The 17375-nt window shown below is 32.0% G+C and overlaps 3 protein-coding genes across 3 annotated transcripts; all 3 read left to right on the forward strand.

Moving 5' to 3' along the window:
* Positions 1-3517: 3517 nt before the first annotated feature.
* On the forward strand, positions 3518-7931 carry LOC124834599 (boron transporter 4-like). The gene is given in 15 exon segments (XM_047309316.2): positions 3518-3668; positions 4196-4313; positions 4390-4472; positions 4993-5185; positions 5260-5398; positions 5500-5665; positions 5745-5911; positions 5989-6162; positions 6254-6349; positions 6430-6546; positions 6644-6966; positions 7069-7348; positions 7444-7569; positions 7669-7692; positions 7694-7931. Coding segments are annotated over 15 exon segments (2037 nt in total). The 5' UTR covers positions 3518-3667; the 3' UTR covers positions 7724-7931.
* Positions 7932-10266: 2335 nt separating this feature from the next.
* Positions 10267-12929, forward strand: LOC124834607 (BIIDXI-like protein At5g11420). The gene is made up of 3 exons (XM_047309328.2): positions 10267-10425; positions 11467-11979; positions 12135-12929. The coding sequence occupies exons 1-3, from the start codon at positions 10344-10346 to the stop codon at positions 12668-12670; spliced, it is 1131 nt and encodes a 376-aa protein (XP_047165284.1). The 5' UTR covers positions 10267-10343; the 3' UTR covers positions 12671-12929.
* Positions 12930-14116: 1187 nt separating this feature from the next.
* Positions 14117-17195, forward strand: LOC124834616 (cytochrome c oxidase subunit 5b-2, mitochondrial-like). The gene is made up of 6 exons (XM_047309336.1): positions 14117-14357; positions 14450-14535; positions 14760-14810; positions 15623-15689; positions 15803-15882; positions 16761-17195. Exons 1-6 carry the CDS (start codon positions 14132-14134, stop codon positions 16812-16814), a joined length of 564 nt encoding a protein of 187 aa, XP_047165292.1. The 5' UTR covers positions 14117-14131; the 3' UTR covers positions 16815-17195.
* The last annotated feature ends 180 nt before the right edge of the window (positions 17196-17375 follow it).

A 17375-nucleotide genomic window follows, 5' to 3' on the forward strand; every position in this document is an offset into this window, starting at 1 on the left:
ATTTTAAGTTAAATGAAATATAAAGAAAAAGTTAAATGACACGTTCAGAAAAAATTTCACAAACATATAATGTCAAATATTAATTATATATACAACTCACATTTTTCTCTTAATTTGATTTGTTTTTTTGTCTAGTTGATATTCATGTATAACATTTCAAATTAGAAGAATTGTTCTACTAATTTTAATCTTATATAATCGATAATAAACATAAACAAATATATAAGTAGATATATATACATTCCTCGTAAGAAAATCATAGTTAAATTTCAAATATATATTTAAAACTTTTTCAGCTAAGAAATCTACATAATACAAAAATTTATATATTTAAACAACACATGTATAATATATGATCATAATAAATGAACAAACCACAACAAAGTAAGCTATATTAAATTTAAATCCTATTATTTATAAGTCAAACTTCACATTCATAATAATCGAATGTTTAAATCATACCACACATAACTCTCAAGGCTCATCATCATATAATTAAGCATTTGATTTTCTTTGGAGGACCAGTGCATTGGGTAGAATTTTGAGACCAGACACATGTCGTCATTCCTGTACTCATGTCTTTCAGGAACTATAACTATATATCCAAGTCAACCAACACCTTGACAAATATATGACAAAGTAAATCTCTATATATTCAGCTTGTGGTTTTGTTTCACACCATACTCCTAATATAGAAACCTCATTCGACTTGCAACTAAGTAATTATTTTTAATATTAGTTCGATACTAGTAGATTCAATATAATCTCATTACATAATATGACGTCAATACATTTATCGCATCACAATAGTAGTATTATCACCTAGAAATCACTATATTGTCATTTCACACAATTCCTACCAAAATCACACCACTCAAAACATAAATTAAAAATTAAATTTACAAGTTCATGATGATATATTATCGCTCAGTAAATGTATGTCTTACTCAACGACGCTTATGGAATCTCTACTGGAATGAGACTCGTCTAACAACTACATCATCCGCTTGACGAAATATATTATTGATGTTCTTTGTTTTCATAAAACTCATTCTTACTGTGAAAAGAAGTGAAAAACAAAAAAAAAACTAATAAATTGTTGTAACTAATTTGTACATGGATACATGTTGCATGAGTAAATAAATTTTTTGCGTAATACATATATCTAAACATATCATAATTATCACAACTAAACATATATTCACTCTGAACTATTTTGAAACACATGCATGAATCTAGATCCACCTGTGTCTCAAAATGTTAAATTAATTAAAAACTAAAATAAAAAAATAAATTTATTGATCTCTCATTCTTGAATTCATTAGTGGTCTCTAGTTGTTAAATAGATGGAACGAACTCAAAACATTAGAATTAAAAAAAAATTATAAAATGAAACTTGATTTAAATAAATTCTTTTTAATAATTAAACTTTTTATAAATAAAATAATTTAACTTATCTTTTTATCTTTTTATAAATAATTTTTTTATGATCAAAATGATTTAATGTCCTCTTTAAAACCATTATCATTCTTAAATTATTTTATAGGTTTAACATTAAAATTTCTTATTTTTTCTGTTAATTTCTTCATTTCTATTAATGCTAATAAAACATATAATTAATAAAAAAAAAAAGACAACAGGGTTGCTTAGCATAATACAATAATGAAAGGTGAACACAATAATCATTGTGCAATATATAATACAAAATCAATTTCTTTTCTTCAAAACTGATAATGGAAATACAGAGTGCAACCATTTATAATTATTTTCTTCCATAACAGTAAGAAAAAGTTGGAAAGGTGACAGTGATTCTGATTCTTCAATTCTTGTTGAGCCAACATGCTGCATCAAATAGCACTAACAATTCTTCTTTTCAATAAGCTTGAAATAATACACAAAACTTTATAATCTACCCTTACCAAAAAGAACATATACAAATATTAGATAAAAATTTCTACCAATGAAAAAATTATCCTAAAAGACTACAAAACAAAGAAGATTCCTATGATTTAAAGAAGAGTTTTTCCAGAAAGTGAGATTGGTAAAGCTTAACACAGTATATATATATGTTAATTAATAAAAAAAATCAAATAAAAAATAGTATTAAATAAATTTAAAAAATGTATATATGTTAAAAAATATATATTTTTTTAAAAATGAACTAAAATAAAATCTTCCAAATATTGTTATACATATAAAGAAATGTAAATTTTGTATGGAAGGAAAACCGTTTTAAATTTAATTGATTTTTTCCTTCTGAATTTAGTATAAAATATTATTATATGTTATATTTAATTATCGTAATTAAGGTGTGGGTCTCAAAAGTCAGCATTCTAATTAAAAATTAATTAAATCATTAAATCTTAAATAAATTTTGTATAATGCAGTAGTCAAATTATTATTTTTTATAAAATATTTTTATAATTATATTATATATATATATATATATATATATATATATATATATATATATATATATATTCTGTTTGCTACGCTGATTTCATAATAGCTTACAATAAATTATAATCGTAGTGTTTTCAACCTTTTTATGACCAATTTGATTTCTTATTTTTTTTTCAAAATAAGCTCATTTCTTTAAGCTTTTAAAATAGTTTAAAATGGTCTTTTGTCCATTATTAACGAACTTTTTTTCCAGAAGGAAAAGTAATCTATACACCTTCATTTTTCCTATTTTCAATCTAAAATTTATTTGTTATAATTAACTGAACATATATTTGCACTTTTAAATATTTCTTTAATAATCTATAAATTACAATTCTTATATTGTCAACCAATAAAAGATCATAAAAATTTTACCATTTCAATTAATTATTAAAAAGTTAATAAAATTTTCATAGTTGATTTAATTAATGAAATAACAAATTAAGAGGGATGATTCTTTCCAAAATTTGGTTATGGGCTTGAATAGAAAAAGAAATCTATCCCCACATAAATGTAACAATATTATTATTCAAAACATTAATGATTTAGTTTGTAATTTTATGTAATAGTCCTATCTTTTTCAGAGGAAAAACAGGAAGACATTTATATTGAACACATCCTCCAACAAAATTTTAATAATGTGTTCATAGTTTCTTCAGTTTCTTCTCTCTTCTTCAACTTAAAACTTCTTCATTAATGTCAAAATGGTAAACAATGATAATGTTTTGAATACATATAAATTTTTTTACATTTGTTTAATATATTTTTTAATTTTTTTAAAATATAAAAATTCATTTTTTATAACTATTTTATTTTTATAATATATATTAAATAAATATAAATGTATGTGATCCTATTCTTACGTAATTATAAAATAGGAGAATAATATACGTTAACATTTATTTAACTTATATTAAAAAATAAAATAATTACAAAAAAAAGTAAAGTTTTACAATTTATAAAATAAAATTAATATCAAATAAATATAAATTTTTCCCTATCAAAATAACTCATTCTTCTTCCAAAATCCTTTCAGAACTGTAAACACTATTTTTGTGACAGTGGGACCAGGTATGATTTTCTCGCTTTGAACAACGTGTTATTTTTCTCTCAGTATTTCATTACTCCTCTGCTGCGTGATAAAAACATCAAAACTCAACAGAAGAACCAATTCAAATAGTATTGCTCTTCTCCTCTTGGCCACCTCAACATCTTCTTTACACAGAGTATAGTCTCTTTTCTTCTTCTTCCTTCTGATTGAATCTGCGTTCATTATTAACCATATATCATACATTTATACATTAGTTTTTAATCTGCATCATTTTGTTATTCAATCGTTTTGGTTCCTTTGTATATTAATTCTGCATGGACCTACAAATGTGAAGAATTTGGTTTTTTTGTTTGTTGTTCTTGTTTAACAGTTTTTTTTTTCTTGTCTTCGTCGCGAGCTCTGATGTTTTCGTGTTTGTGTTATTAATATCTCTTTCGTTATGGTTTCTTGTTGATCGAACAGCACTTCCAGAAACTGAAAGTAAACGGCGTGCGTGAAGTTATTCTTTCCCGTCTTTATCTGTTTTTCATTTTTTTGAGTGTTCAAATAATGGTCCATGTGCTCTGTTTCTAGTCAAATTGGTTGGTGAAAAAAAAGCCAAAGCTAATGCAGAGAAACCATAGACGTGTTATGTTTTCCACTTTCTCATTTTCTATGCACTTGGGTTCTTAAGAATTTTTTAATGGATATGACTCATCACAGTGGTGGTTGCAGACATGGAAAGCTTAAAAACACCTTTTAAGGGTGTTATAAAGGATCTTCAAGGAAGAGCTTTGTTTTATAAAGATGATTGGACAACTGGTCTCTACTCAGGAACTAGGTAAGTTTCTTATGTATCCGATCTTCATTAAGCAGACTTTTAAAGAATAATAATGAACACTCTTTTTCGTTGACAGAATATTGGCCCCAACTACCTATATTTTCTTTGCTTCTGCTCTTCCGGTTATTGCTTTTGGGGAGCAGCTAAGTAGAGATACAGGTTTTTTTTTTTTATCTTCTTTTTGTTTGTTTGTCTTAGCATATATGTGTAAACCAAAGATGTTTGCCAACATAACACACTTAGACTTAGTTTATAGAAGGATTAACTTGTCAAGTACTTCTCTTAGGATTTGTAATCTTCATCAACTTGCTTTTAAAGAAAAAATGTTTTAGTATAAGAAAATCAAAATTGCAATTTTCTAAACGGTTCCTATAAACAATGAATCTACATTAATAAATCTCATGATATTATATACCGATGCTCTTGATTTTATTTAGAAGTATTTTAGCAAGGTACATCTTAGTTTATGTGAAAGTTAAAATAACAAGTGTTTCATACATTACTACAAGCTTTTTGAACCCCTCACGCATTTTACTACAAGAATGAGCATGAGAAAAAATGGTTTTAAGTTAAATGGATGAATGAAAAATTAGAGATTAGTTTTTCTGTCTCACTAGATACTCTCTTTATAAGTGAAAAACTTGACAAAGAGATTGAACAAGATGTTGTTTATATACAGATGGAAGCTTGAGCACTGTAGAAACGCTGGCTTCTACAGCTATTTGTGGAATCATACACTCAATTTTGGGTGGCCAACCTCTCTTAATTGTAGGAGTTGCTGAGCCCACTATCATTATGTACACCTATTTGTACAACTTCGCCAAAGATAAGGATTCCTTGGGACGAGAACTCTTTTTAGCTTGGGCAGGATGGTAAGGAAAACATTTTCTATATGATCCAACTTCGTTGTGAAATCAATGTCTAATTGATATAATTAACGTCCCAGGGTTTGTGTATGGACTGCTCTCTTGTTGTTTCTTCTAGCAATATTCAATGCTGGAAATATCATCAACAGATTTACAAGGATCGCGGGTGAGCTTTTTGGCATGTTGATCACAGTCTTGTTCATTCAAGAGGCTATAAAGGTCAGTTTGTGTATATCAGTCTAGGTATCAAATATCAAATTAAACATGATTTGGCATAAGACATGGGAAAAGTACTTTGACACAAGCTTTTGCAAATTCAGGGAATTGTAAGTGAGTTTAATGTTCCTAAAGAGGGAGACCCAACATCGAAAAAGTACCATTTTGATTGGCTGTATGCAAATGGGTTGATGGGAATTATATTCTCCTTTGGCCTTCTCTATACGTCTTTAAAGAGTAGAAGAGCAAGGTCATGGTTATATGGCACAGGTTTGTTAAATGAATTTCAAGTGATTTAAACCATAGATTGGTTGGAGCGGGAATCTGACATAGTTTGTTTATTGAACAGGGTGGTTTAGAAGTTTTGTTGCAGACTATGGAGTACCTTTCATGGTGGTGGTGTGGACAGCACTATCATTCATAGTACCAAGTAAAGTGCCTTCTGGAGTTCCCAGAAGGCTCACCTCTCCTCTTGTTTGGGAGTCTACATCTTTACATCATTGGACAGTAATCAAAGTAAACCGTAATGCATATAGTCAAACCAGTTCTGTCTTTAGTAGTTTTGGTCATTACTTATACAACATCTTCTGCAGGATATGGGGAAGGTTTCTCCGTCATATATTTTTGCTGCTTTTATTCCCGCTATAATGATAGCAGGGCTTTACTTCTTTGACCATAGTGTTGCTTCCCAAATGGCACAACAGAAGGAATTCAATCTCAAGAAACCTTCTGCATACCACTATGACATATTGTTGCTAGGACTAACGGTATATCTCTCTCTTCTACTTGATTGTTTGATGGTCATTTATAGTAGTGATTCGAGGGGAATTGATGATTTTCTTTGAATAAAAAATTCAGACTTTGCTTTGTGGATTAATTGGCTTACCTCCTTCAAATGGAGTTCTTCCTCAATCTCCAATGCACACCAAGAGCCTGGCTGTTCTCAAGAAACAGGTGGATAGGATAATTTAGTTTCAGTAACTATCATAATTGAATTGGATATTTGATATGGTGATTTTCTTTTTCAATGCCAGATGATACGAAGAAAGATGGTTAAAAGTGCCAAGGAAAGCATAAATCTTAAAGCTAGCAATTCTGAAATTTATGGAAAGATGCAAGCAGTGTTTATAGAAATGGATAACTGTCCAGATGTAAGTATATAAGTCCTTAATCCTCTTACCCCTGTCCAATTATGACAATTGATACACAACTAAGTTTTCTTTTGGTCATGAATTTGGTTGCTTGCAGAATCATTTAGTGGTCAAAGAATTAGAGGATTTGAAAGAGGTTGTCTTAAACGGTGAAGACAAAGGACATGACAACAAGAGTAACTTTGATCCTGAAAAACACATTGATGCATATTTGCCTGTCAGAGTAAAGGAGCAGAGAGTGAGCAATCTCTTACAATCAATCTTTGTTGGAGCATCAGTCTTTGGCATGCCTGTCATAAAAAAGATACCAACTTCAGTTCTGTGGGGATATTTTGCGTACATGGCCATTGATAGTCTTCCAGGAAATCAATTTTGGGAAAGGATCTTACTCCTTTTTGTAACACCTAGTAGGTGGCACAAGTAAGTAGAAGTTACTATTCTTTCAACAATTTTACTAAAGCATGAAACTTCCACTGTCAATATTTACTATTTCTAACACCAACCTTTATATAATCTTCGCAGGTTGTTGAAGGGGGATCATGCTTCCTATGTCGAGACAGTACCTTACAGATACATAGTATTGTTCACACTCTTCCAATGTGTGTATTTCTTGGTTTGTTTTGGAGTGACATGGATTCCCATAGCTGGAATACTGTTCCCTTTGCCTTTCTTTTTACTGATCACATTGAGGCAGCATATACTCCCCAAGCTGTTCAAGCCTCACCATCTTAGGGAACTGGATGCAGCTGAATACGAAGAAATAGTTGCTGCTCCAGGACTAACTTTCAATAGGTCTTCCAGGGTACGATGCCATACTTTATATGTTATCACCATTTCATCTTTTCTTTAAATTGCACTCCAATGTGGGATACGAAAGAGCTTGTTTACTTTTAACAGGAGGTAGAATCACCCAGAGTTGGATCAGTGGAAATAGTTAATGCTGAAATATTAGATGAGTTAACTACAAATAGAGGGGAGTTGAAGGTTAGAAATGTCAGCTTTAGTGAGGAAAGAAATCGCCAGGTGACAGCAACTCCACTGTTACTGATGTTTGTTTAGCATTTTTTGTTCTTTCTCTCACTTGAATGTTTTTGTGTTTGTTTAAATGATGAGGATTTACAGGTGCACCCTGATGAAACAGGATCTCCAGACCCAACTTGTTAGGGACGAAAGGTGATGAATTGAATCCTACATGATAAGTGTATCTGACATTCATGCACGTCTACTCTACAAGAAAAACAGACTGTGATACCAATGTATTGATTAAGATGAAGTTTTAGAATCTAGAAATTTTGAAGCTGCCTCTAGTAGGAGGCTAAGCATTCATAGTCCAATAACTCTCTATTTTAGCACTTAATTTTTAGTCTTTTTCCTCTAGTTGCTTATATCCTCTCTCTCTGTGTGCTTGCTGTGATAGTATAAAGCGGACTTTTAAATATAAACTTAAAACTAGTTTTGTAAAATGAAGTTTATATCTGAATTTTATTAGGCAGCAATTATAGTAGACTTATATATCATAGTTATATATTTAATCAAGATAATGTAAAAATCTAGAATCTGTACACAAATACTATCTTAATCCAACCAAGTCTCCTATTTCTTCAATCGATCTACTTATAAAATGAGAGAGAGACTAAGCATAATGAATAAATTACTCGAAACAAAATTATGTTATTTGCCACCATTATATAACCATGAACAAGATTAGCACTTAGGCATAATAGCTAGAGAGAAGACAGAAAAGAAAATTAATATTTGATTACAGACCTCCTTCAAACCCTTTGAAAGTGTAACTAAGTTGCAGTGTTGAGTCCAAATCGAAATCCGAAAGTGCAATCATAAATTAAAACACATGCGACCATGTTAATTGTTGGTTAACGTTTGAACACAGAAGCAATTATTCTCGAACCTGTCCCTTAATCACTCTCATGATCTTCTTAATACTCAATCTACTGAAAGAACAAACAAAAAATAACATTTGTATGGAAGGTGAAGGGCAGATTCAAATTTAAAATGTTACACTCACATGGGTTGCCCAAGATAGGATCTGATACCCATTTTAAACTAACTGCAATTACTCTGCAATTCTCAATAATTGAGGGGCAATGCTGTCTTTATAATCCACAGATCTTGGACCCAATCCACCTTCCCAGAACCAACAAGATCGACACAAACATTATCAAATTCAAACCCATGTGCTGCAACCATGTTTATATGCTCTTTTACTTCCATTTTTGTTTTGTTTTTTTCTCCTATATTTCTTCAAATTGTTCAAGCTCCTGCTTTTCGAAAAAGATATTCGTGAATGAAATTAATGAACACTGCACTTCGCATTAAGGACAAACTTCTGTGAATTGTGATGAGGCGGTGAAACAAACAAACAAAATCCACAGAGAGATGACCAAACAAACTTAAGGAACACAAACTCTTACATATACGATATGTCTTTTTTATCGGTTTCGGTTTACGAGTTTTCAAATTTTAAATACAGATTAAAGTTGTTCCTTCATTTCACATTTGTCACAGTTTTATACTTGTTAGAGTTTGATTGAATATATATGTATAAGATATTCAATGTTAAAATTGTCTAATAATATTATCAATAAATATATAATATATGTAACCAACTAACTTATCACAATGTTACAAATTTATATTTATGAATTTTGAGATAAATTTCTAATTTAATTATCTAATTGATAATAATCTTTATATTTAACATAATTATTTTTAATATTAAATCCAGTTTAATCTCACCGTTTAAAACATCTTACCTACAAGCTTATAATCTAGTTATCCGTCCGATTGTTAGACTGATTGGACGATAATATTATACATTATCAAGTTTTTTATTTATACCGTTAAAAAAAGAAAGTACAACAATTTATTCTTCAACTAATTGAGATTGACATCTCTGATTAAGTGACATAAAATTATCTACATTGCTTATATAAAGTTCTTCCAATTTCTGCATAAAAATGAATTTACAGATGAGTCCTTCTACTTTATCAAAGTTATAACAGTACTATTTTTATTCACTCATAGAAAAAGTATTAAAACAATATCAGTATAATATTTTTAAAACAGCTAATCATTCATAGTCACCGACAGTGTGTGTTCTGGATTGAAAGAGCATGTGGTTTTTAATTGCTTTGTCTCACCTTCTGCCAAGAACAGCATGAATAAATATTCTAATTCTCTATAACAATTCCTTGCAAGTGTAAAACCATGTTTGTCTAAATGACACGTGTTCATATAATTACACTTGCTTCCATAATATTCCTTTCTTTAGAATGTGGAAAGCTGTCTCTCTGTTAATTGTTGTTTCTTGAAACTAAATCATACGCTGAATCTGAATTACGTAACAGAAGTAAAACTCACTCACAATGTTACTGAATAGTATGTAAATGTTCATTTTTTCTTCATCATGATGTGTATAATAGAAAAGTGATGTCTGGTGTGAATAATCAATCTGGTTTGAGGTGAACGATTGCATTAAATGAGCTTTGATATATAAAAAATACCAATGAGCAGCCTTTTTAACTCTTGACACGTGTGAGATTTGTTTGGCAATATTGGCATGCATGTCTTCTTCCAGACAAAGCTACCTGTTCTCGGAAAAATGAAATCTTAAAAGGTTTGGTTCAGCAAAAGGATAGTTCCAGTGGCATTAACGTAGTTCCATGTCAAATCAGTGGTTTTTTCATGTAATGGTTTGAATAAAACCGAGTGCTCCTTCTGGGATCTCAACACCAATCCAATTTCTCTCTTTCTTTCTCTCTCTTTTCTGATAATTCATGAAAATGCAGAACCTCAAACTGCAACTACTCTTATTCCTCTCAATTTCATCTTGTCACGTTGTTTTCTCTTTCACAGATGGTTAGTTCTAACTATCTTCAATCATATCTCTCTTTGAATATCACTTCAATTTCTTTGTCCATTCTTACGTTTATAACTTAGTGTGAAAAGTTCCAAGTTGTATAGTCATTTTCTCCAATGGTCACTGCCAGAAAGCTTTAGAATTTACTTTCATTTCTTTTACTTCATGAATCGTGTCCTTCAGATTTGAAGTCACAGAAAAGTAAGCAAGAGTTATGAACTTAATTACACTACTTTCTTCACTGAGACTATGCATGCATAATTTGTACGTTGTGTTATTTCATCGTTTTCCTCGCATACTGCAGATGTTTTTCGAGAGAAACCTTAAATAGTTTTGCAGTAATATATTACTTAGGATTTTGAAATAGTTTGAAATGCTTCAAGTTTTTGCTTATAGCTCAGTCTGAATTAATCCGCAGCAGCCCTTTTTGTCAGATCTTACGGCCTTCTGTTATTATATTATTAACATGCAGAATTAGCCTTCAAATTTTCGTTCTACTAAGGAACCTTTTGGTCGTTCTTCAATTTTCTGTTATTATAGTATTAAAAAAGTATTAATTCTATCACAGTTTTCAATATTGTAGACACATTTTTCCTTTTACAATCCCTTACAGTAGATCTAATTTGGCAGGGCACAGTCATAATTTGTTACTTTTTGTTTAAGTAACTTCACATTCGCACCAACGAATCAATCAACTACAGGACTCATCTGCCAGATGAATTCTCAGATTTTAATGCAGTCGTTTAAATATAATTTTTTTTTTACAATTTTATGCATCTTTAAGTTACATAATCTGAGTAAGATAATTAAAATATATATGATTGATGTGGCGATAAAGATCCATTAGAAAAATATACCGACAAATGGTAAGGATCTAAGAAAGACCTGGAAATCTTTTCACATGGCTTACTCATGTTTCCACGTGCTGACGGCCTGCACTGTTTGTTGTCACATGGAACACGACCAAAAGTTGGTCTGAAAAAGAAAGAATTGTTTCATTGGTTTTTACAGTGACCCACCAAGTGTTTGTTGAATTTCAGGGTTGTTGCCAAATGGGAACTTCGAGCAGGGCCCAAAGGCATCAGAACTGAAGGGATCCGTAGTGACTAGCCACGATGCGATTCCGAACTGGACCATATCGGGGATGGTTGAGTACATAAAATCAGGACAGAAACAGGGTGACATGTTGCTGGTTGTGCCTGAGGGTGACTATGCAGTTAGACTCGGCAATGAAGCTTCCATCAAGCAGAAGGTGAAACTGATCAAGGGGTTGTTCTACTCCATCACGTTCGGTGCTGCTAGAACCTGTGCACAAGAGGAGAAACTCAACGTGTCTGTGGTACCAACCACTGAGAAGAGAGACTGGGGAATCATTCCCATTCAGACTATGTATGGTAGCAATGGTTGGGAGTCTTTCACTTGTGGGTTCAGAGCAGATTTCCCAGAAGGTGAAATCGTCATCCATAACCCTGGCAAAGAAGAGGACCCTGCTTGTGGTCCACTCATCGATTCCGTTGCCCTCAAGGTTTTGTACCCACCCAAAAGAACCAGAGGTAAATATCAATACTCCCAAACTTTATATGACAGTATCAGAAATCAAACTGGTTTGACAGTGTCAGAAAATATGCATTTTACATAGTTTCTTTCACTATGCATCTGTACTATACAACAAGCTGTAAAAACTGGTATGTTTTTCAATTTGGTGCAGCTAATTTGCTGAAAAATGGAAACTTTGAAGAAGGGCCATATCTGTTTCCTAACTCGTCTTGGGGGGCATTGATCCCACCCCATGTTGAGGATGCTCACAGTCCTTTGCCAGGATGGATAGTGGAGTCTCTTAAGGCTGTGAAGTACATTGATTCAGATCACTTTGCTGTGCCCGAGGGAAAAAGAGCCATTGAACTTGTTGCAGGGAAAGAGAGTGCCCTTGCACAGGTTGTGATCACTACAGTCGGAAAGGTCTATGACCTTACTTTCGCTGTGGGCGATGCCAACAATGCATGTGAAGGTTCCATGATGGTAGAAGCATTTGCTGGCACAGACACTGTCCAAGTTCCATATCAGTCCAAGGGTAAAGGAGGTTCTGTGAGAGGAAAACTTCGGTTCAAGGCTGTGTCAACTCGTACACGTCTTAGGTTCCTAAGCACCTTTTACACCATGAAGAGTGATAACTCTGGCTCGCTCTGTGGACCCGTCATAGACGATGTAAAGTTGCTTAGTGTTCGTTATCCCACACATGCTTGATCATCAAATTTCTACACCTAATACGATCAAAACACATGTGCTTGATTCTTGTAGTTGAGCTTTGTATACTACAGGATTCTCGTAATAATGGTAGGGTGAGCATTGATGGGTGTGTGAGTTTACCAAGTCTCCTATATTCATGTATCTATTTTTCCCTCAAAATCATATGCACTGATGACAGAGAGTTCTTTCCATTAATGGAACTCAAATTCAACGTCAGTGTACCATACTAGTTTAAAGGAATATTTCTTTTTTACAATATTGCAATATCTCTTTGCATATTTTATAAAAAAAATATTAATTTCTTCCATTATTTTACATTTTTTACGAGAGAGTTAACACGGCTTAAAGTATAAAAACTAATATTAATATTTTTAAAATATTAATTACAAAAAAAATATTAAGAAAAAACAAATTTTAATAATTGCACTATAAAAAAAACGACAATTACAAGAAGGTCATAACATGTGAGTTTCATATTTATGTATGATTTTTTACTCCTTCAAATTGATGAAATATAATTATAAATAAGGTGTATTTAAATTCGTTGGACTTATATAACGTGTATCTAACAATAAATAAGGTGTTTGTAATGTGATTTTATTGTATTAAAGTAACACATACTAAATATGACGTGTGTTTAATGCTTAACTTATTCATATATGTTTTATTCAATTTATGGCAACCAAATTACAGATATCAATATCTCTACATATAAAATTTGCTGAAAATCGTATACTTAATTTTTAAGTAACACATTTATACAATTTATTTTTCTATTTCCCAAATCCATCGTCATCATATATATTATTAGGTCACAATCTAATTCGCTTATTAAAAGAAGCACAAAAAACTATTACAGAACATTAAAAAGGTTATTGAATTTCAAAACTTTAAGACTTTAAGACAGGGGTGGCAAGATGAAATAACATCTTATTTTTTTGAACTTGCTATTGGTATAAAAGAAATCAAGGTAGTCGACCAACATGCCAGTTATTTTTTTATTATTTTAAACTTGAATTTATTTAATTAATTATCAAATTTGTAGATCAACTAAATAAAAACTATTCTAATTCGATTATTATCTGTTTAGGTAAATTCTTACATGTAATATGAAAAATGATACTAGGATATATTCATTTTATATAAAGTAATATAAAATACAAGAATAAAAAAGTCATAAAAATATAAATTTTTGTATTTTTTTAAAGAAGAAAAAAATAAAGAAAAATAGTGTGAAGCGTAAAAAAATTTAAGTGTATGAAATAATGTTTTTAATGTAAATACTCTTTAATATTTTGCAAAAAAGTGTATTACCTTAATTTTAAATGGTTTATTAATAAATTTGGTAAAAATGGTCGGTGAGAGCCTGCCAAAATTAAGAAGGTTTGATTAGTGATTTGTTTGACTGGCACGTGCGACGGGGGTGGCTCACGTGGCAAGGTTGGCCTGTTCTTGAGCATGGTTGCGATTCATATTGATAGTGTGAGCGAGTATTTGTGCAGTTGGTGTTTGGAAGGAGACAGAAGAAAACGAGAAGAACGCCATTTCCTCAGATCGATAACCCTAATCATGTTGCGGAGATTCCTCTCTCATTCCAATCTCAAATCTCTACACACGGCGCTCTCACCTTCTCGTCCCCGATTCGCCGCTCCTCTCCTCACCCGCCACGTCACTGCTCAATCAGGTATTCGTTCTCTCCGTTGATTCCCCGATTGCATTGCACGCTTCTATTTTAGTTCAATTCAATTTGATTTTAGTTGTTCTTATTCCAATCAGGCGCTTCTTCCGTTAGAAAGAGGGTCGAAGATGTCGTGCCAATTGCTACCGGCCACGAGCGTGAGGAGATTCAGGCCAGTCTCGAGGTATCTTAGACTCTTCCCTTGCAATCAACATATCAATCAAATCCATTTATATAACGTGTCTGAAAAAAGGAGGTGGACTGATTGTGCGTATTTGAAGAGATTTCTTTGTTGAATATCCTGATTTCTTTTTTTCAATTGTAGTCTGCTCTTAATTTTTTCAGCTGCTTTTTTAACACTTCAGAGGCAAATAATTTTTTTTTTTATTCTGTTTCTTTTTTGTTCAGGGAAGGGATATTCTTGAAATCAACCATCCTGAAGGTCCTTTCGGCACAAAGGTTAGTGTTATTACCTTTCTAAATGTGTGCGTTTAATGTTTCGCATCGAGTTGTTAAAATTACTATCCAATGTTGTGCTGTGCAGTCTAATTACTTAAGAGCGTATGATGAGTACCCTGTTACTGTCTTACTGTTCTCTTGTTTCAATTAGTTGTTTTATACCACAATTATATTTTCACCATACCATTATTGTTTAAAATAAAATATTTTGATTGGCATAATCTGTACATAAGAAGTCATTAACAGTGTTAGATTAAATAATAAAACTCTAAAAATATGTAGAACGCTCAAGTGATAAAAATGTTGGGACCATTTCTAATTACGATAATGCCCACTGAATTTAATGTGTAAGAAATTCGCTGGAGCTATTACTCTGACAGGATTTGTGAAGTGCGACATATGCATACACACGTACTGAGTTTAGTGTTGAATCAATCATCTGTAGTTGGTTGTAAGATAAAGATTAAAGAATAAGCATGAGGCTAGAAAATGGAGGGGATCTATAGCTTTTTGAGCTTTTACCCAGCCACAATTTGAGGGTTTACTGACATTAAACAAAACACAGACTTAAACTACAGTTAGAGTTGTCGCTATGCAACTTGAATACGAACAGAAGAAATCCTCTTCCTTATCTCGTATAAAGGGATCTGATGTCCTAGGCATTTCTTTTTTTCTTCTCTTCTTCCTTCTTCCCTTTCGTAAGTGGAAATATTGTTTTTTTAATAAGTTCTTTTCATTCATGTTTCCCGATACATAACTGTTTTGAAGTATGTCTGATATATGTCTACTTTGTTGTTTGTTTTGGTCGATAGGAAGCCCCTGCTATTGTTAAATCTTACTTTGACAGAAGGATAGTTGGATGCCCAGGAGGTGAAGGTGGTAAGTGTTCGTTGTCTTTCTCCATGAATCTGTGTGTGAGACTTGTCATATTCTGATGAAAAAAATACTAGATCTTGGTATCATTGTGAGGTGAAATCCCCCTTTTTCTGCAGAAGATGAGCATGATGTTGTATGGTTTTGGCTGGAGAATGGCAAGCCTCATGAATGTCCTGTGTGCTCACAGTACTTTGAGGTAAGTTGGAAATCACATTTAGAATCTGTTGATATTATTGTGACCTACCATGATATATTTGGTCTTTAGATGTCAAGATACGTGATTATGTAGATTGAAAATTTTCGAATTGTTTAGATGATCCTATTAGATCTGTGTGTCGTGACAAGCCTTGGGCCCCTTTTCATTGTTACCCAATATTATGAATTTCCATGACATATTGAAGTAAGATTATCTGACAATTGGTTTTTGCAGTTATAGCATGTTACTGTCTTGTGTGTATGTGTGATTCCTGCTTTAGAAAAAAACGACATTCTAAATTGATGTCTAACACGTTAAAATTTCATAATTTATTTTACTTGTATTAACATTTGATTGTCGATCCGGTTTTAACCTCAAAAAAAGTGACAAGTCAGAAGGAGCCTTTTTACCCCAGAAGCAATGAAGTTTCGTGGACTTAATTTGGGTTAAAATTAAAATTTTATTCATGTTGGATAGGGAATTTTACAGGAACTGATTTGTTGTATTCTGTTAGTGTCACCACTCACCAACGCTTCATTTAATATCTCAGCTGGTATCATGTTTGATTTGGAGAAACCGTATGGTGTTTGCCTACATCATAAACACATGCATAAAAGATGCTCCACCAACTATAATTCCTCTTCTGGTTGAATATATCGCCACTCCTTCTGGATATGGTTACGAAGTTGGTGCAAACCATCATGCTTAGAGCTTTTTTGTTTATGAACTACAGCTTGAGAATTCCAATAAAGTGGACACTGAATAATCTTAAATTGCACTCTCGACACACTTAAAATTCTAGTTGGATTAGAATGTGTTGCTACTTTGATGGGTGCATTACTGCCCATTAAAACTAATTATTTTCTTTTTCTTTACAGCTCAAAGTGGTCGGACCTGGTGGTGATCCTTATGGACACGGCGATCATCATTGATTTCATCCCGCAATTTTCTTTCAGAAATAAAATTTGCAAAGAGAAGAGAGACAATTTCACCTCTCAAAATTACGAGGCCTCGTTTTGATTGGTCTATATACCTTGCAGTTTTGCGAGTTTAGAATAGAAAATTTTTCAGTATTTATTAGACACAAGCTGGTCATTCGATTGAGCTATCAAATCCCGCAAGGATGTCTTTTTTGGCTCTGCCAAATAATTGATAGCAACACTGATTCTTTGTCGATTCTTGAATATAGAGCCTTCAACTATTTTTAGCACCCCTAAACCACGAAAGGGCGTAAGGGACTACAAATGTGATCGAATTGAATAATTACTAGCAATGCAGATGGAGACAACTCAAGTATTTTCCTTTTTGTTAAATTATGCATATAACCCTTTATGCTGGCGTGTTGTAGTTAACATTTTAACTTAAGTTTCCATAAGATTTCTTAAATGTCGACTATTTTTTTTAATCACCAAGATCCCTTCTGAATAAAAATACATGGAGTATTATAAATGGTGATTTTGTTTCTTAATCGAAGGGTTAAGATTTCGATTTTA

This window comes from Vigna umbellata, chromosome 6, assembly GCF_029865625.1.
Source record: "Vigna umbellata cultivar VRB3 chromosome 6, Vumbellata_1.0, whole genome shotgun sequence".
Classification (NCBI taxonomy): Eukaryota; Viridiplantae; Streptophyta; class Magnoliopsida; order Fabales; family Fabaceae; genus Vigna; species Vigna umbellata.